General features: G+C 40.1%; 1 protein-coding gene across 1 annotated transcript in view; it reads left to right on the forward strand.

Moving 5' to 3' along the window:
* LOC137281570 (uncharacterized) overlaps nucleotides 1-18,972 on the forward strand; it is a 42,806-nt gene extending 23,834 nt beyond the window's left edge. Inside the window, exons 7-12 of the mRNA XM_067812882.1 lie at nucleotides 2,755-2,794; nucleotides 3,430-4,466; nucleotides 12,816-12,874; nucleotides 14,487-14,547; nucleotides 15,031-15,099; nucleotides 18,193-18,972. Coding sequence (XP_067668983.1) covers nucleotides 2,755-2,794; nucleotides 3,430-4,466; nucleotides 12,816-12,874; nucleotides 14,487-14,547; nucleotides 15,031-15,099; nucleotides 18,193-18,848 — 1,922 coding nt within the window. The 3' untranslated portion in view covers nucleotides 18,849-18,972. The remainder of the gene's footprint in view (nucleotides 1-2,754; nucleotides 2,795-3,429; nucleotides 4,467-12,815; nucleotides 12,875-14,486; nucleotides 14,548-15,030; nucleotides 15,100-18,192) is intronic.
* Nucleotides 18,973-22,197: the final 3,225 nt, after the last annotated feature.

Genomic DNA, 22,197 nt, shown 5'->3' on the forward strand with positions numbered 1-22,197 from the left:
CATGCTGGAAATCAAATGCCGAATGCGCATCACTGGAATCCGATGCCATTCCTCATGAAGTGCCTGGGCTAATTCCTGTAGATTGTGAATAGGTGGATCCCGTACTTGAACTGGGCGCCCCAGATGGTCCCATAAATGCTCAATTGGGTTGAGATCAGGGTTTCTCGCAGGCCAAGGTAATCTGTCAACTGCATTGTTCTGCAAGAGTATGCGATAGCAGCTCTATCGTCCATAAATACTAGGGGTCAATGCAGGACAACAGCAGCTTCCTGTTGGTATCTGTGACCATTGAGTGGCCCTTGAATGGTGATAAGATTCAGCTTACAGTCATAGGAGATACACCAGCACACCATTACAGATCCACAGCCAAAGGGTTCAGCTGCATGGATCATCCGCTGTTGACAAGCCTCATTACTTCTCCAAACTCGCCGACAGCCATTAGTAACAAGAAGAAGAAAACGGCTTTCATCGGACCAATGGATCCTGCACAGTGTCCTCAGATTGTGGTTTAGCCGTTGATTACACCATGCCAAACATTGAGCCTTGTGACTATCAGTGAGTAAGGGACGTTTCATTGGACCTGAGCCTCCTTTGGGTGGTGCTTTGAGAGATGAACACCCACTCTCCATTGTTCTCTGAGATCTTTGGTAATGGTCATGAGCCTGCGTGTCACTATGCGAACTAGGGCACAGTCATCACAGCGAGTGGCGACTAATGACATTGCGATTGATATTCAATGTGAACCCAATGCTGCGACAGGAAAAACAACTTCATGCACACCAATAATCTGCCATCTGGTATTTTCAGAAAGCTTATGCCTTGGCATGTCCAAAAATGTTTCAGCACAGTTTTCTCTTATTGATGCGTCGATAAGAAAGCAATGAGAATGCTTCATCTCACCTTTTTATACCCCTCTGTCGCTTGTACCATGACAGAACTTTAGCATGAAAAGCATGCATTTGAGTCAGCACGTGAATTTCATGCTAACTGCATGTGTATTTAAATATAACTGGTTGACTTCTCTGTTTTGATCCCTTTTTGTAACAATCAACATCTATTTTTGGTGGTCCTTAATTAATGCTCATGTGTATAATCAATTTAAGACACAATATGCTGACAAACAGACATGGATTTCACTGCTGATCGAAATCTGTACCAAAGACATGTACAAGAAATACTGAATGGGTGGTAAGCTTGCCGCAAGTGGTGGATGTCATCAGCTATGAAGCCACCAGACTCGTGCAAGAAACCCATCGAAGCCATCATAATGAAACCAACCACCGCCAAAGCATTGACAGCAGCAATCAGAAAAACAATTACCAAACTGGGCCAGTATGTACCAGCCATGTAAATAGACAGGGACAACAGGAAACATGCCAACAATCACATATGGTCTAATGAAAACGTATCACCTCAACATCATTTACCCTGTTATTAAATATTCGAATTGTCATCATCATGTGGAAACCAATTGAAAAATGGTTGTTCAGATGCGTCTTGGTTAACATCGATGGACTTGATATTTACTCAGACCTACGTCAAGTGATTCGTCGAGAGAAATTCATTACTCTTTACAATTATAGTTAAAGTTTGTGCTGTACCAAACGGTTAAAATATCCCATGGATACTTTAGTCGAATATAGCCTTAAAACCAAACAACACACTGCCCCATTCTCCTTAGCTGACTTTGATGTGTTTATGGCAAACACCACCCAAGACATTGTCTCTCAATTTCACAGCTACATTTAATAAGAAAAGTAATATTTAAAATTTAAAAAAATGAAAACAATGGCAGGGAAAACACTGGGTCGTTTTGCATTCAATTTTGCATCTTATTTCATACCCTAAGGGCGTAACCCTGTGGTGTACCCAAGTGGGGAGTGTACTCGTTCTCCCACCATAAATACCACTGGAAATGTTTCTTTTGTCGTAGCATTCTGGTTTTTTTGTCCTATCACAAGGCAATGATACAACGGTTTTCAAATCTAAAATTAACACTTAATGTACTCGATACACATTTTCCCTTACAGCTGCTCATTGCAATTTCCGAAAGTGCCTACAATTTTAAACAAGCGATTAAAAAATTAATATTTGGCTTTAGAGTAACCTTTTGAAATTAGTCACCTGGTTCTACTTTGCAGAGTGACTTTTAAAAAACTTGTCAAAACAGAATGCGCCTACAACTAGGTCATTTGGAAAAAAATCGTGAATGTTTTTTCTAACTTAAAGCCAACACAGTAATAACTTTCAGTTACCTGAAATTTGTGTGTCTACTTTTATGATGTATCTAACAGAATGGTTAAACTTGTTTATTATACAAATCTGGAGAGAACGAAATCAGTGGAAAATGGGACGAACTTTCTCCATTTCACGTACTTAAAAGCCCTATAGATCAAATGTTGTAGCCAAATGTGCCATGTCACAGATTATGAGATGTTTTCTTAGGAACACTCAACTTCCCGAAAAAGTGAGTTGGGACAGTGTATTGTCAAGGAAAGGAAATTAAAACCAACAGATTCGAAAAACAATTATTTCCAAGGAAGGATTTACATCAAAAGGAAATCAAAAAGAATACAGAAAAGAAACATTTGAATGAAACAAAACTTCATGTCACTTTTGAATGTATTTCTGAATAATTGAATAAGCGTGTAGGGTTTGCAACATTGATGTAGCCAACAATAACACAATTTTGGTCTCAGAAGGAACGTCATTCGATCCTTTTTTTATTGATGCTTCAATGTGCTTTTTTCACAGAAGTGAAACATTTGGAAGGCGATGCAAGAACATCAAACACGTAAGACACGTTTCATTCTTTCATTTTGCTATTCAGAAACTAAAGTTAGCTGTTGACAACTATGCACATTTTCAGGAAGGCTACATCTTAGGGCAAGGGGATTTCGTCACAGACAGCACTTCAACCCTGAGCGCTTCACCAGCAAGCTTCATGTCACAACCTGATGAAACGGCTGTCTTGCACATAAAAATCCATAGAATATTGCCTCCAGTACTTTGTTACCTATTTCCCGAAACTGGTTTCTTAGAGGTGACTTAGATATGTGTTTTAAGTCCGAGACCAGTGTAGTCTGTCCACCTTGTCGTTCAGCAAACGCTACCGAGGGGAGATAGTTCCCCTTGAACCAGCGTCAAAACCTCATACATTTTCCTCCCCTTAAAAAAGTTCACAATCATTTTGAATGTCCAGTACATAATGACCTATGTACAGTAGTGGGGGGTTCCACATCGTCTGATGAATCGTGTTTGTATAAAGTCATGTACTTTAATATTAAGGACTTTAATTGTTTACTGAGACTGTTGATGGCTGTGTCCATGGTGTTTAGTTGATTAAAAACCTCAGGGTAGCTCTGTCGTATCATATTTTAGTATACCCACAGTGTTCTCATGTGCTAATTTAAGTTTCCTGTTTTTCAGAAGGCACGTCTTCCCGACGTGTTCTGTCTGCCAGCAGCAGTTTTCCCTGAAAGGCCCCGCCCCCTACCTACTGCCCTGCCTACACGCTGTATGTGAGACGTGTGTAACATCTAGAACTGATGGTGTAATGTCATGCTCTACTTGTCAGAGGCAGGTCGATCTCGAAGGCACAAGCCTCCAGAAGGATGCAGTGAGACAGAAGGAAATATTTTACCTGACAGCCAAACATCGCCCCACAGAGCTTCTATGTACACATGAAGATGACGGCAACCAGGCTGTGTGTTGGTGTCAGGAGTGTGAAGAGTTACTCTGTGAATACTGCCAGACTATGCACAGTAGCCTTAAAGTTTTTAGAGACCATCTACTTCAAAACATTAGTGACTTGGTACCGACTGTCTCCAACATTCCAACATTTTGCAGCACCCATAAATACGATTCACTTTATCTGTTTGATAAAAGCTGCCAGAAGTTAATCTGTGCGAGATGTAGGCTTGGCGATCACGCAGAGCATGACGTTGAGGAGTTGGATATGGTTGGCGAGGCTGTAACAAAACAGCTGCACCTTCATAAGGATGTTTTATCAACGCTACAGGATCGCCGTGAGTTAAATATAAAGAGCGTCATGAATGGAAGGAAATCTACTCAGAGAATGCACAGCATTTGGAAAGAAACGGTTGACCATACATTCCAGACACTGAGATCACAACTTGATCAAAGTGAAAAGGAATTTCTTTTCGATCTTGAACGTCAGTCAGAGGAAGCTAATGCAACACAACATGCTCTTCTCACCACGTATGAAAACGACTGGAAGATATGCACAGGAGTTTTAGACTACATCAACAAAGTCCTTCTCTATGGCTCAAAGTTAGATATCCTGGCCGTGGAGAGTTCTATAAGGGACATGACTCAGACATGCCAAGACACTGCTACACCAGAAATACGTGACAATTATCTTGCTCTCTGCAACAACAGCATGTCAAAACTCAAGTCTATCACATCAGGATTTGCCTCCCTTTTAACAAGTCAGTCTGTTAAAGGTATGTATGTTGGCAAAACGTAATTGTTTGAATGGTTATAGAATGTGTACAGTTAGTATATGATGTGGTGATGGTTTCAGTTCATTATATTAAGACTTATGTTTATGTGAGTATTTATGTAGCGCCACAGTTCATGTCAAGTACATGCTCAAAGCGCTTTGTTTTTCCTTTGATCACTGTACGTCAATTCCAGCAGCACATTGTAATTTTCAATCTCAACTCCCCAGGGATCATACAATTCGTGCAGCGAGTTAACGTGGCTTTCCCTACCTTTCCAGGCATCCATTCAAATGTTTTACTGCATGTTGGTGTACCCCCAACTAAGTGTTTGCATATATTGATGTAGGCACCATCTGGTCATTTACATTTTCTTTTAAGTGTACAGGGACGTGTAAGGTACACGACTGGCCTGTATACAAAGACTTTACACCGGGTCACAGGTTACCTCTATCCCCTCAGACCCGTGAAGGTCCAGGGTAGAACAACATTAGCAAATGTGGCCTGAAGTCTCAACCTCACCTTTGTTCGAAAAGTGCTTATGTAAGTCTTCTCAACTCCTATGCACATAGAAGAGTGTTAAGGAACTGTTAAGGGTGATTTCAGAATCACAGATATCAATGTTTGACAACATTATGTATGATCATAAAGGTCTTTCATGAACTGGATGATAGATTGTATCTTTTACTATTAGCCATTAATCTTGTTTGTTAGATTTCTTTGAACGGTACCCGTGAAGGTCCCGGGATAGAATTGGCCTTCAGCAACCCATGCTTGCCATAAAAGGCGACTATGCTTGTCGTAAGAAACGACTAACGGGATCGAGTGGTCAGGCTCGCTGACTTGGTTGGCACATGTCATCGGTTGCGCAGATCGATGCTCATGTCGTTGATCATTTGATTGTCTAGCCCAGACTCGATTATTCACAGACCGACGCCACATGGCTGGAATATTTTGTTCGTTTAATGTTCGTAAAATTAAACCCACTCACTCACTCACTCACTCACTCACTCGATGCCCTCACTTCAAGCTCGCTGAATCACCAGCCTGGAGCTTTACATTACATGCTGGCACCCGTGGCGAGCCACCTCCTCGTGGTGGGTGCTGGGTCACGCTAAGAGCTCGCCGACACCCCCGTAGTGGGCCCGGGGGGATATGTGGTCCACCAACCCGTTTGCCGTGGGTTGCGGCCCGTGTCGGCGGAGGAAGGGATCCTGGTGGTTGAGGGCAATAGGAGCTTGCAACCGTGTTCCTGTTGCTCAATACACCACTTTGGCCCTCACTTCGCCTAGACGGGTGGTCGAATGGGCCCGGTTCGACCAATCGGCTTGTCATGCCAAGCCCTGTGCATGGGGTATTATTATATTTATCAATGCACATAAATCATTTGGAATTGTTGTAAATTTGGTCTTGGCTTTATAATCTAAAACATTTTTTAATTTGAAATATGTTGTTCTGTAATTTGCCTAGAGTCCTATGCCAGAAAGCGGTGGCTCATGGGCCAATCTGGTAGAATTATTAATCTTTTAATTTTTCTGCTGGAGTATATCATCCGGGTGTCCTTGGTGCTGCAAGTTGGAGGCCCGCTTGCTTTAGCATTGTCCTTGTGATACTCCGTGGTGGGTGGGGAGCTCGGATGATGAACCATATAACACTAACCATGGCTTACGAAATACCACTTAAAAAAACAAAACGTCCACTTGATATTGACCCTGTTGATCCTGACCAGAGACCATCTGCATCGATTGAATATTGGCCACGTTTCATTGTGATTGAGACACCTGACAAGACACCATTAAAACTGAACCCCTTTGCTGTGTCCAAGGGTGTTCAAGGTATTGCTGGGGAGGTGAAAAACATTAGACGCTTGCGTTCGGGTGCCCTGCTAGTTGAATGCGGGAAAAAACAACAAGCAACGAACCTCATGAACATAAAATCTTTCGTGGGCATTCCGGTCACGGTCTCTGCTCACAAGACCTTGAATACAAGTAAAGGTATTGTGAGAGATCGTGATCGATTGTTGGATGATATGTCGGAACTTGATATAGGATCTGAAATGAAGGATCAAGGTGTGCTCTATGTCAAGCGCTTTTCAACGCGGAGAAACAACGAAACCATCAAAACGAATACGTACCTGTTTACTTTTTCATCTCCAAATGCACCCAAATCAGTGAAGGCAGGCTACTGTAACATTCCAGTTGATACGTACATCCCCAACCCGCTCAGGTGTTTTAAATGCCAGAAATATGGAAACGGTGTGAATACTTGCACATTGTCTGTTGTGTGTGCTCACTGTGGTGAGAAGACACACACAACAGAAGATTGTGACAGTGATTATAAAAAATGCACCAATTGCTCAGGCGACCATTCGTCCTTTTCTAAACAGTGTCCTATTTGGAAAGAGCAAATGGAGATCAATAAAATAAAATTTACACAAAATATCTCCTTTTCTGAGGCCAAAAAACTGGTAAAGAGATCTGAACTTTCAGAAAGTTATGCTACAGTAGCAAAAACATCATTGGGGTCTAGTTCTAAAACAACGTCAACCACAGGCTGTCAAACTACCTTGACTTGGGTCAATTGCGACTCTCCACAGCATTTGTGCACTGCTATATCATCACAGACTGAGGAATCACTTCCTAATACCTCAAAGACTTCGTCTGATCACAAATCAGCATCTCAGTCACACTCAAAGTCTCAATCTACAGCTGAGAGTCAACAAACGGTGAAAAGTAAACCGAAGCCAAAGCCTGATGCTTCAAAACAACAAAGTGGCAAAGCTCCTAAAGGATCACAAAATCCATTCTAGGGCACATAGCTTGTCGCCCTCCAAAAGAGTGCGGGGTAGATTCCCAATACATCCCCCTAAAAGATAGTTTATTCCAATAATATTGTACAATGGAACTGCAGAGGATTGAGGACTAATTTACATGAATTACAGCTATTAGTCCAAGATTTTATACCTTCAGCGATATGTCTCCAAGAGACATATTTAAAACAAACAGATACATTTAATTTTCGTCAGTTTAATACATATCATTGTTTTGCACCTCCGGGTGATCGGGCCACTGGCGGATCATCCATTCTAGTCAAACAAAACGTTATTCAAAGCCCTGTTTCACTTAATACTAATATGCAGGCTGTTGCAGTGAGAATTACGTTACATGTAGCGTTTACGCTATGCTCTCTTTATATTTCTCCGTCTTCGACGTTTGCTAAAACTGATCTTCAAGCTCTATATGATCAGCTCCCGAAGCCCTGTATTATAATGGGAGATTTAAATGGGCACAACCCACTCTGGGGTAGTGTAACTACAAACACTAAAGGGAAATTGTTGGAGGACTTTTGTTCTGACAATGATTTGTGTATTTATAATGATGGTTCCAGCACATATTTACATCCTGGTACAGGGACCTATTCTGCTCTTGACTTGTCATTGACAACTTCCGAACTACTAAATGAATTCGAATGGTCAGTCCACGATGACCTCTGTGGAAGTGACCATTTTCCTATTGTGTTAAAAGCTGTAACTCCATCCGATGTTCCTCCATCATCAAGACGAAATTTTAAAAAGGCTAACTGGGCTTTATATGAAACACTGTGTGCTGAAAAACTTAAACCTGAACGTTTTATTGACGTTCCTGATGCTATTAAATGCTTTTCTGATGAACTGAATTCCATAGCTGATGAGTGTATACCAAAGTCCTCTGTAGTTCCACACATAAGAAAACCATGGTTCAACGATGAGTGCCAACAAGCTAGGAAGGCAAGGAAAAAAGCAGAACAGTATTTCCGTCGCCATCCTATGGTGCATAATTTAAATAAATTTAAAATTTTAAATGCTAAAGCACGGCGTACTTTTAAACAGAACAAACGCCAATCTTGGCAAAATTATGTATCTAAAATAAATTCTCGGACACCCATGTCCAAGGTATGGAACATGGTCCAGAAAATCAAAGGTAAAGGTACTAAATCTACTGTCCATCATCTTAAAGATGGAGATCAATTACTTACTGATAAATCAGATATCGCAAATAAATTGGGCGAAACACTCGCTAAACACTCTTCCTCTTCTAATTATTTACCTAGATTCCAGCAGTATCAAAAAGAACAAGAAAAGAAAACTATTAATTTCAATTCTGATAATGGGGAAGATTATAATGAAACGTTTTCTATTCATGAACTCCATACTGCTCTTGATCAAGCTCATGACACTGCTACTGGAGCTGATAACATACATTATCAACTCCTGAAGCACTTACCAGAATCCTGCCTAGAAACTCTCCTAAATATTTTGATGATATTTGGACATCGGGTAACTTTCCTCCGTCATGGCGTGACGCCATAGTAGTACCAATACCTAAACCTGGACGTGATCATACGGATCCATCCAATTATCGTCCGATTTCATTAACAAGCTGTGTTTGCAAGACCATGGAACGCATGATAAATAATCGACTTGTTTGGTACTTGGAAACTAATAACCTTATCACAGATATACAATGTGGTTTCCGCAAAAAAAGAAGTACTGTCGATCACTTAGTGCGTTTAGAATCATTTGTAAAAAACGCACTGATTAACAAACAACACGCTGTGTCTATCTTTTTGATCTTGAAAAAGCATATGACACTACTTGGAAATATGGCATTTTACGAGATTTACATGACTTCGGGTTGCGAGGTCGTTTGCCTTAATTTATTGCCAACTTTTTAAATAACAGACAATTCCAGGTCCGCGTGGGCTCTACCCTGTCTGATCATTACAGTCAGGATCAGGGTGTTCCACAAGGCAGTATTTTGTCAGTCACTCTTTTTAGCATCAAGATCAACAGTTTATCTAAAGTTTTAAACGATTCAATTGATGGATCGTTATTTGTGGATGATTTTAATATTTCTTGTCGTGGTAAAAATATGCATACCATTGAACGGCAATTGCAGTTGTGTTTAAACAGGATTAATAAATGGTGTCTTGAAAACGGCTTTAAATTTTCTAAATCGAAAACTAACTGCATACATTTTTGTCGAAAATACAAACCACATAAAGACCCTGAACTATCTCTAGATGGGACGCCCATTAAAGTTGTGAAGGAAGCCAAATTCTTGGGTCTAATCTTTGATTCACACTTAACGTTTTTACCACATATTAAATCACTTAAAAGTAAATGCCTGAAAGCTCTTGACTTGTTGAAAGTGGTTTCAAATTCAAAATGGGGAGGGGATCAAGCTACCCTTCTCCATTTATATCGATCACTCGTTCGTTCTAAACTTGATTATGGCTCCATCGTCTATGGTGGAGCCTGCAAAAGCAATCTTAAACTTCTTGATCCTGTCCATCACCAAGGTCTAAGACTTTGTCTTGGGTCCTTCAGAACTTCACCTATTGACAGTCTTTACGTTGAGGCCGATGAACCATCTCTTGCACAACGCCGTATCAAATTATCTTTACAATGTATCATAAAACTATACTCTAACGAATCTAACCCTGCATATAACTGTGTCTTCAATCCCCTTTATGAGGATTTGTATAGCAAAAAGTCTTCTCTTGTTCCACCTCTTGGGCTCAGAATAAAGCCGTTTATTGCTGCTGCTGGTATTGGGCTGAACAATATAGCTCTTTCCCGTCTTCTTTCCTCTCCCCCATGGCAGTTGATTAGGCCACAGGTTGACCTAACATTAACTACAATTAAAAAATCAGAAACTAATGAATTACAGTATAAACAGGAATGTAATCAATTGAAACATACATATAACAATTACAAATCCTTATTTACAGATGGGTCCAAGGACGGTGGTGCAGTTGCTTGTGCTACTGTCATTGGATCCAGAACAATATCTTCTAGATTACCAGATAATAGTTCTATTTTTACAGCAGAAGCTAACGCCATATTAACAGCTCTTAAATATATTCAAAGACACCCTAAACGTAAACAGCATATAATATATTCCGACTCTCTTTCTTGTCTTCAGGCTATTAAAAACATTTCTTGTAAACATCTGCTTTTAATTGAAATTATTGAATTGTATAATACTCTTGCTACTGGCCAATACGACATCGTCTTTTGTTGGTTACCCAGTCACGTAGGTATTTCTGGAAATGTGATGGCCGATCTTGCTGCCAAGGCGGCACTCAACAAATCTGTGACGCCACTTTTTCTTCCATATTCAGATTACAAAGCTTGCATTAGAACGTATATCCGTGATCTGATGCAGAAGAAGTGGGACACTCAAGTAGGTATCAATAAATTACATGAAATAAAACCGTATATTGGTTACACCTACTTGGTTTGTCAGTCCAGATTTGAGGAGGTCATCATGCGACGATGTCGTATTGGCCACACAAGATATACACATAAATATTTGCTTAAAGGTGAGGATCCTCCGTTTTGTATCCCTTGTGATGGAAGAATCACAGTCAAGCATGTCCTGCTTGACTGTGTCGAGTATTCCATCACAAGGGATCAGTATTTTCATTCACGAACTCTGAAGGATCTTTTTAATAACACAAGCTCTCATTTAATCATTGCATTTTTAAAAGAATTAGATTTATTGTCTGAATTGTAAATAGATAAATATTTTATTATTGGAAGTTTAAATTCAGAACTGTGCTTGTTAGTGGCTGTATCCTCAAAGGGGGTTGAAGTACTGTAAAACTATTGTCCCCCCGAGAGGGTACGTACGTCCACAAACATTCAAAGTAAATTCAAACTTTCATGTTTTTAATCGTAGCATAAGTGTCTTTTTATTTGCATGGCTAGGTTTCCCAAATTGCTGCCAGCTGAGGGGATGATGTAAATCCAGCTAGGGTCCATGCAGGTAGCAAAGGTACTGTAAGTCCCCATGGTCCCTAGTATGGTGATCTACCTTCAGTTGTTAGCAATCTATAGCCCATTTTTATCTTGTATTGTCCTGTATAGATACATTGTTTTAGGTATAGTTACTAGTTTTATATTCTCATCTGTGATATTCTAGTTGTTTTACTGTCTCTTGTTGACAGGTTTTATAATAGATATATATATTTCATTTCAGTATTAAATGTTCTCGTCACGATATGGCTGAGATATTGCCGATGTGACGATAAATATTAACTCACTCACGCACTCTAGATTACCAGATAGTAGTTCTATTTTTACAGCTGAAGCTAACGCCATATTAACAGCTCTTAAATATATTCAAAGACACCCTAAACGTAAACAATATATAATCTATTCAGACTCTCTTTCTTGTCTCCAGGCGATTAAAAATTTATCATGTAAACATCCACTTTTAATTGACATTATTGAATTGTATAATATTCTTGCTACTGGCCAATACGACATCGTCTTCTGTTGGTTACCCAGCCATGTAGGTATTTCTGGAAATGTGATGGCCGATCTTGCTGCCAAGGCAGCACTAAACAAATCTGTGACACCGCTTCTTATTCCCTACAGTGATTACAAAGCCACCATTAGATCTTATATCCGTGATCTAATGCAAAAGAAGTGGGACACTCAAGTGGGTATAAATAAATTACATGAGATAAAACCTTACATTGGTTATACCCGCTTGGGTTGTCAGTCCAGATTTGAAGAGGTCATACTACGACGATGTCGTATTGGCCACACTAGATATACTCATGCATACCTGTTGAAAGGTGAGGATCCTCGATTTTGCATCCCTTGTGATGAGAGAGTCACGGTCAAGCATATTCTGCTTGACTGTGTTGAATTCTCCATCACAAGGGATAAATATCTTACAGTTAAAACAATGAAGGATCTTTTTACCAACGTTAATTCTCATTTTATTATAGGTTTTTTAAAAGAAATTGATTTTTTGGGTGAATTTTGAATAGTATGTTTCTGTAAATGGATGAAGAAACATTCACAGTAAATTTAAGTCTACCAGGTTTTTAATCGTAGTATTCATGTTGTTTTAATTTTGGCTAACCTTTCGTACAATCGCCAGCAGCTGAGGGGATGATGTAAATCCAACTAGGGTCCATGTAGGTAGCAAAGGTACTGTAAGTCCCCATGGTCCCTAGTGTGGTGATCTACCTTCACTTGTTGGCGATCTATGGTCTGTTTTTATTATGTATTGTCTAAATAGTAATATTAGTTTTAACTTTCCATACTAGTTTTAATTAAGATTGTGATATGCTAGTTGTTTTAATGCCCTTCGTTGACAGATTTTTCCATATGCATATATTTAATTTATATGTTCCCGTCACGATATGGCTGAGATATTGCCGATGTGACGTTAAACATTAACTCACTCACTCACTCACATTACATGCTTTTTAACACGGACTTTGTCTTATTGAAATTCGTGTAATTTTTCTATTTAGTTAATATCTCTTGTCTTATTCGTTTATTTGTAGATGCGGATGCTCAAACTGATGATGTTTACATGGCCGACGTGGAAATGAACCACAACATTGTGAGTATTATCAGTGTTTGTATTATCAATAAGTCGTACCTGCAAAGCGGACTAAATAGTCAACAGAAGCAGGAGCTCAATAAAATTTTCTTCTCACTTTCATATTCTTTCCTTTAGTTTCTGTTCAAGTTCTCCTTTTTTGACTAAGGACAAGCATTAAGTACATTTACGAAAGTCAGAAACAAACGAATTATAAACATGAATTAATTAAGAAACAGTTTAAATACACATAAATCCTTATTCATCTTTCGATAGTGTTATAACTAACGCACGACCGATGATTATGAGAGTGCGACGTCATATCGTTTCTTAAGAGATCGGTTCAACTGAGTTGAGTTGAGATGAGACAGAGTGTAACTATAAACAAACCTGAGATTGACAAACAACAGTAATGTCAAATGTTTACTACAGTACATAACTGAGTCATAATTTACAGACTGCATAGAGTTCATTTATTTACTTACAACAATAACTCACATAATTCCCAAATCATTGCAGACATATTAGACTGGGACCGATTGTGGATAAAAGTGTGGTATCCTGGATATTTTACCTATTTAAAGAGTGCTGATCACGAACACATAAGGTTCCAAGTTGAAAAATGTATTTTGACGCTCAAAATTAAAAAACAAAATGGCCGCCAAACTCGCATAAATAGTGGTAGGTGTGCACGATATTTTCGCCAGTGATTGTATATTTTATATTTTGAAAACTCCACTTTTAAAGACATTGAAAGGCTGCATTTCGTGAATAAATAGGTTTACAAGCTGACAGAATGTTTTTGGACCTTCAAGTCATACAAAATATGGCAACCATATTCGTCTGAAGTAGTGGTATATCATCACCTTTCGTCGGCGGAAGTCATTTGTGGTGTGTAGGGTTGAATGTTGTGAATATAAATTGAATAGCAGAAAGCTTGCGCATGTTAAGTATATAAACATAAATTAAGAAAGTATGTGGATCAATAGTTTGTCGTCTGAGGAGTAAACTCTATTTTCTATCCGTTTTCTTAAATGAAACCCATGCGCCTCGTTTTACGAACAGCAAATCGCTGAAAGGCACGGCGTGTGTTTACTGGCATGTCTCTGTGATCATGGATGAATGCAAGTGATGACATGTGGACATTTTAGACCGAGATAGTCTTGATATTCCTCACTATACTGAACGATATCTTGATCTTGATGCTGATGTCTCTGCCACAGAGGTTAATTGCCGAAAGCATTAAATGTACGGCACGTGCTTAAAGTGCATAATGGCAGGTACGCTACTGGTGACCTCACCCAGTGACCTGTGTTTTTATTGCATCGTTGTCTGTAGCAATAAATGTTATGAAAACATGTTGTTTCTATCCTAAATAAGTGATACTCTGGTGTTTTTACTGTCCTTATGGTGTTTATGGTATATGGTATCCACGTTTTACGTATATATTGTTTTAGATCTCGTCACAGTATTGCTGCAATACTGTAGTTGTGACGTTAACTATTAACTGAATCACTCAATCGTTTTGACACAGATGTAAATGTTCCTTTCTGCAGTGTAAAAGCACACATGCGACCATATTATGTCTTTGGGGAATAGTACATGACAAGTAAATAGTTTCGTATGTTTTCAGCGCCTTGAAGAGAAAGAAGTAATCAAGGAGAGAGCTGCAAGAACCATCGACTTCCTGCTCCGTAAGATAGTACTAGCCTTCTCCTCTGATGATCCGTAATCATATATATATCCCTAATCATATATAAAAACATGATCCCGACTGCTTCACATTTGCATCAATAAGCCCGTTTCTGTCCTCATAATAGCAAAGACATGCCTCAGGACAACTGACATAACACGAAATATGGTGTAGTGATTGGTGCTACATGATTGGACACAATACAAATATTAATCAGTACATTTATTCTTTAATTGATATAACCTCTGTTGCGTGGTGTATCGTAGCCACAGTTTAAAAACTGAAAACAAGAAAATTACATGAAATCCCCACTCGTCCAATCTCTACTTTTCTTCCAAGTGGTTAATGTGGACGAATGAAGGGTCAGCTGGCCGTATCACTTACTAAATCCTACCGTACTCACTCACTCACTTACTCACTCGTGTAACCAAGGGGCCCCTTGTCTAATATCGCAGCAAATGAAATGAACACATTTATATCACAGGTGAGGCCAAAGAATGTGTTGTTCATAAGCTGAAGTCAGGAACTGTAGACAGATCCATGTTGCTGAAGTGTGAGTACATTCATCTTCTACCTTATACCTGATATTATATAATTTATATATCACTTGTCAGAGACAGTAAGCAGTTGAGTTCGTTCGGTAGAATCACTGGTCTTCGTCTATCCTGGCTTTATCCACTCAATCCTTTGGAGACACGTGTAAACGGTATGCTGCGAACATTCAAACAAACATGATGAACGGACATAGAAAGGACACAGTATGTATGCCTTACCTCCACTAGTATGAAGGATACAAAAATAGACGAACAAGACGACCACACGAACTCACCAACTGGGGTTGTTGTTGTGCCCAGCTTAATGCAGTGGTAAGGAGCGATCTGGCACTTGTTGGACAGACCAAGAACGGGAAGAACACAGTTGACCACGCCCACAAAAGACAACACCTTCCGAAATGATAGGCGAGTTTGTGTTTACAGACGTTGGGGTGAGTGACTGGCACCAAAGTGTGTCCAGGCGGTGAAAACCGTGTGATGATATGGGACGGGATTTATGGTCAGTAGAGAACACGACTTGTAATCCTTCATGGGAATTTGACTGTTCAAAGGTACAGAGACGAAGTCTTTGGACCAGTTGCGTTACCATTTGTGCGTCAACAGCCGAGAGGTTTGATCCTGCAACAGGACAATGCATGCCCGCATAGTGACAGTTGTGAACGTCAAAGTAAGGTCCTGGGCAGATCGATCTCCGGATATGAATCCGATAGGGCATCTCTTGGAGCATCTTTATAGATAGCTGAAACGGCATCAGCCTCCACCACCAAATCGACATCAGCTGGGACAAGTTCTCTTGGATCTGTGGCACAGAACTGATATACTATGGTCAGAAATTATTGTGACTTTAGGAATACGTTTAATTTGGATTTCTATAAGTGTAAACAACCTTGACCAGCTATCAAGTGGTTGGTATGGTTTGATTCAAGAGACAACTGTGTTAATCCTTTTTCACTTGTTTGTGACGAGTTACCCCCCTTTGCTTACTTGCTGGCAGAAGATAATTTTAGTGATCCTTAGCTCTAGTATGGACGATTTAGAGATGAGTAAGATGATTTAAGAGTATCATTGATTTCAAGTGATTTCAAGTAGAACAGGCATCCCTTTGTCCACCATTTATCGTTTTATTTTAAAAACGATTGCAAATGGATATGGCAATGAGCACAGGTAGGCCCAGAAAATTGACTGTCGGTGACAGGAGGAGGCATGGTATTCTTGCTTCTAAAAACAAACAAAGGAGTTTAGAAAATTGAGGGCTGGATATGATTGATAGAGGAACTGTCGGTGTCTGTAAGGAGACCATTAGAACTGAACTGCATGCAGTGGGTTGGCAGAAAAGTCAGGGCAATAACCCAAAACATCGTTCAAAGCATTCACAGGCCTGGATTCGGTCACAAATATGACATTATTACATTGGCTAACCTATAGCCCTGACCTAAATCCAATAGAAATTGTTTGGGGGATTATGAAGGAAAGTGTCCATAAGAGATATCTGACAAAAATTGCTGGAATGAAAGAATAGGTGGCCCGATATTGGGACAGCATTGACCACGACTTTCCATCTGACCAAAGACGATTGCGATAACTAGTTAGTTATATCCAGGTACTTCATGTTCACTGGTGGATGGCTTAAAACATTCTCGTAAACTTCTCCATGCAGGAAACTCGACATTACATTTAACTTGTAAATCAGAACAACCCAGAAGAAACTCACAGACATTGGGGCAACCGTGGATTTTAACAAAGAAAGTATCTCGCAATGAAATACCACTTCAGCCTTATTTCCACGTGCTGGAGAGGCGTCCTTCTATTTCGCACGTGTTGCACGGAATTTCTTTTCACAACTAGGCGCGTGTCGTTGTTTTGTGATCACTTATACAAGTTCTGCTTTATTTCACAGATAACCTCACACTCTTCCGAATGGTCACGTGACACTCATCCATCCATGTGACATGCATCCATCAGGTTCCTCATTATGTCACATTTATGCTTTTCTTCACTAAATGACAGTGTATGGGAGCAGAAACTCCGTCGTTTTCCCCCGGTTGGTTTACCCACTCACCAGCATCTAGCTGTGTACATAACCTTGAATTTTCAAAGGTATCGGATAAGACAGCATTATTATCGTCTGTGGATATATTGCTGTAGATTGTTTCTACCTCTTCGGAACAGTCACTTTCGCAGAAATAATGAAATAACCATAGCTCGCCGAATCGCTTTACTTCACTCTGCAATCATAAACGTTATCAGATAATCGATTGCAAATTATATATATATATGTGTGTGTGTGTGTGTGTGTGTGTACGTACTAGATGAAAGCACCCGTCTCACAGCAGCAAAGTGTTTGTGTTATACTTTTTGCAAGCGATTTCATTGTAGTTATTCAAATATCACTTATCCCTTTATAAATTTAGTATTGCAAATTGTGTCATGTTTTGTTCACAGTCCAAGTTTGTGTCTTATTTTGTAGGTATACCACTGAAAATGGGCTATTGATATAAACCTAAAGTGTGCTTCTCTATATATATCAGGTCATCTCTTGTTTTCCCAGAACAACGGCATTTGAGGTTTTTGTTTTGGAGGGAGAGTTTTAATATTCGCTAGAGAGACCTCTTCCCAGGTTTTACTTTTCGCTGGTAAGACCTCTCCCCAGGTTTTACTTTTCCTAACTTAAAGTGGACATCAACATTCAAATGATACATGAGTGTTTGAAATCAATTAAAAAATTATCGTTCAAGATTAAGCTAACAATACAATTGTTCTCCGAAGCAGGATTGGAACCACATATCTCAGATAGTCAGAAACTCTACCGCACGACCACGATGGGGCTAAATTATCTGCTTATAGTTACTGTCATTAAATTGATTTTACGCGCGCTTCTGTTATTCTTATGTAACTTCATTAAATGATCATCTACATTGTAATTACCCATTGACGGTATATATGTTAGAGAAAACACTTCTCCTCGGCTTTGGTAGACAATGTAAAACCTCGGAGGCGTGTTTTCTCCTATACATCACCAACAGGTGAAAGTAGAATATAGATATCAGTAAGGAACCTAACGGTTTATTTACGTCTAAATACATATGTTGTAGGCACACTACTGAAGTATGACAAAGACAGAGCCAATCTCGACTACGTCCACATCAACACAGAAGGAGAGCTGGTCAACAGGAAGTCGGACACCAGACCTGCAGGGGAGGGTCGACTGAAGAAGTACAAGGGCACATGCAGTACTGTCCCCCTCCTCCAAGATGGATGTGCCCAGTACTGGGAGGTGGAGACCAGGGTCAGTCTGGACAGACTACTCCCAGATAAGGGGCTTATCCTGGAGGTTGGATTATGTAGGGAGGAGAAGAGGGACGTGCATCATTGTATAGGTGGACGTCCTCACTCCTACAGTATGACCGTCGCCCACTGTACTAAACACGGAGGGATATGCAGGAGGATATGTAATGAGGGGAAGTGTGTGCAGCATCTTCCTGATACTCTTCCCAACACAGCAGGGGTACCACACACACAACTTTACGGTGTTGTCTGTGATGACGCCAGGAAGACGATTGTCTTCATTGATGTGAAGGAGAAGAAAGTCATGTCGTCGTTAGACAATATAAACACTAGTGAACCACTGTGGCCGATGTTCGGGGTGTATAGCCCAAGTGTCCTCACTGTTAACATGAGACTTTTAGCTGACAGCGACGTCAACATGACAGAGGAGAAGAAAGCAATGATTGTCAAGGCGCTGTCGTGATGTCATAGCATAAAAGAGATTTGTATGATGATGATGATGATGATGATGATGATGATGATGAAAGATCAACATAGATATGTATATATTTACTTAACAAATAAGAAATATATGTGCACCAAACGCCTACATATCACTGTACAATCACAGGCAGACGGGCGGATTTCAGAATGGAATAACTGCATATGCGATCCTCCAATTCCCATACAATAACCATGTATTCTTCTGACGAGCATATCAGCAGTCATGGTGAAAACTAGAAGTTACACAGATTTCTCAGATGTCAACAGTCAGTATGGTACGAGCACGGGCCTTGTGAAACTGCATTACAATGAAATGAACGTTAATACTGTTTGAGTATATAATTATGATTATCACAGCTTGCAGTGATGTAGGTAACTACTGAATCTTTGACAGGTCACTGTCACCTTGTCGTTGTTGTCTAATTTCACAAAGCGCTAAGGTGATCGTAAGTCACCAAGGTAACCTTAGTCTAATGATAAAGAATGGGAGTTAAGAGTAACCTTAGTAAAAACAATGTTGCTTCGTAAAGGAGCGCCAGTACAGTTCCTTAGAATTATTAATTACAGTGCATCGATTACATTAGTACATTTTCTTTGTGGTCCTGCCGATACTAGCACCAAGCAGATAAGTTTTAATTCTGCTGAATTTCTGTTGATTTTGATATTGGAGCTCAGAAGGACTTAACGTAGCATGCTAAGTTGTTCCAAGAACTGTTGCTATGATTACCTTCCATAAGGTAATGAATTCTGTCAAGTAACTCTTCTGCTGCATCATATATAACCACAAACAAAAAGTCAGGGAACACCCTAAAATTGTGTAGTCTTATATAAAGTTAAACGAAATGAGGTCATTTATACTATATAGGTGAATGCAACTGTTAGTGTGCTTAACGGGCACTTTATACGGGAGTGAGTGAGTGAGTGAGTTGAGTTTTACGCCGCACTCAGCAATATTACAGCTATATGGCGGCGGTCTGTAAATACTCGAGTCTGGACCAGACAATCCAGTGATCAACAACATGAGCATCGATCTGCGCAATTGGGAACCGATGACATGCGTCAACCAAGTCAGCGAGCCTGACCACCCGATCCCGTTAGTCGCCTCTTACGACAAGCTGAGTCGCCTTTTATGGCAAGCATGGGTTGCTGAAGGCCTATTCTACCCCGGGACCTTCACGGGTTCTTTATACGGCATGCTAGAACATGCAGTGAAGCAACTGATTCAATATTCGTTGAGTTTAAGTGAAATGAAACATTGTCCTCAGATGGTACATCAGCTTGAATGTTACTCTGATCATGTGCTGTGCCAGTCTGTCTCCAGACTCGTGCCCTCCAGTCTGTCTTATGCGGTAAATACAGTCGACACATCAGGGTAAAAATAATGATAAATATAAGGAAATCGGCAGGGACCGAGATGTCAGTTCGACACATCCGAGAATTCGTCTCAACCGAGTTCGAGACAATGGGGTTCGACTGTATCTGTTTTCATTTTTCGCCATGTCCCTAGGTTCCATCGAGCACGTGCATGGCACCAGCAGCTGATTGGTGACGAGTGTACTATGATTGGTCGTCTTGCTCTCGATCCTACAGAATTTAGGCGTTGTCTGGATGAGTGAGTTTAGTTTTATGCCTCAATATTCCAACTATATGGCGGCGGTCTGTAAATAATCGAGTCTGGACAATCCAGTGATCAACAGCATGAACATCGACCTGCGCAACTGGAGATCGATGACATGTGTCAACCAAGTAAGAGGGCCTGACTACCCCATCCCGATAGTCGCCTCTTACGACAAGCTGATTCGCCTTTTATGACAAACATGGGTTGCTGAAGGCCTGTTCTACCCGGGGCCTTCACGGGTCTGATGGTGCTGATGGACACTTAGTTGTATGGTAACGATGACCCACGTTACGATATGTAAACACTCTGTTATTGGCACCTGTGTTGCAGACCCTGAAACAACTATCCAGGAGCACCAGTGCATGCAAATCTAGAATATATGCATGTATATGTAAAATTGAAGTCGAGGTCACCACAGTTCCAGTACCAATCGGAACATAGCATATATGTACCTACAAGCAGAGTTAATAAGAAGTACTGCAGGAAAGGAACTAGGTTTGGTTTGCTTGAACTTGTTTAACGCCGCACTCGTATACGGGGATGGTCTGTAAATAATCGACACTGGATCAGAAATTAAAGGGATCAACCTCATGACACAGAAATAAAAATGAAGAAAGTTTCTGTGTTCCATTTCATTATATTTTATTATTTTAATTTATTGACTTCCCTTTCTGTAAAATATGTTAATTTCGTAGACGATATGTCAGCCTAACTGACTTTGGCGTTGAGTCGCCTAGTGGTTAAATAGTTCATTCGTGACGCAGAAGACCCGTGTTCGAGATCACTCATGGGTGAAGTGAATTACTGGAATAATAGTCACTCACTAATTAGTAGAACAATGTCCCAAGGCACACACACATGCAAACGCATGCACACACACACAGACACACGCACACACACCACATAATCTGACACACCTAAATACAAATACAATCGAAAGTGCAAGAAATTTCAGCTCACCTCATCAGTTTTGATTCTAAAATTCTCTGCTTCGATGTCTAATTGCCCTTCTCCCTGGGCACGTGAACACAGGTTAGAATTCAACATATGCTTGTCGTAAACGCAAGTATCGCGGTGGGGTAGTCGCGCTCGCTGACGTGGTTGATAGATGCCGTCGTATCCCAGTTTAGTAGATCGATGCAGATGAAGTTGATTGCAGGCTTGTCTAGGAAAGACTCCATTACTTACTAACAGGGTGAGGTGTTAAACAATAACCAAGAAGCGAACCTCTGTTCAAGTGTTGCAGCATTTCCTGTTAACACTACTAGTAGCTACGTGTATGTTAAATAGTTGTGATTGGTACTGAAACCTGTCAGGACTTTGATGCACTGACCAAAATAAATGGATTGAAAGAACGGCATGGTATTCAGCCTAACACGCCGATACATTGCGACTCCCGACTACATTTTAACATTAGTGACACACTTGTATGCCCTTTGCAATATAGTTTATATCGCAATAACGATTACGTGATACACACATAAAGTTTGAATTTGCATCCGCTTAAATGGAATGCATATACGAGAAACGTTTTTACACACACGAAAACAACAGCCTCCTAATTGAGTTAAATGTTTGGGTGTTTTTGTCTTAATGTGATGTATATAAAAAGAGCCACAGTAATCTTCTGTTGGGAGAAGCACTTGTGAATTTTAACATTGCGTATTTTTGCTGTATTTGCACCATTTTGCTTGTTTGCTTAGTTGCACAT

This window comes from Haliotis asinina, chromosome 4, assembly GCF_037392515.1.
Source record: "Haliotis asinina isolate JCU_RB_2024 chromosome 4, JCU_Hal_asi_v2, whole genome shotgun sequence".
Lineage (NCBI taxonomy): Eukaryota > Metazoa > Mollusca > Gastropoda > Lepetellida > Haliotidae > Haliotis > Haliotis asinina.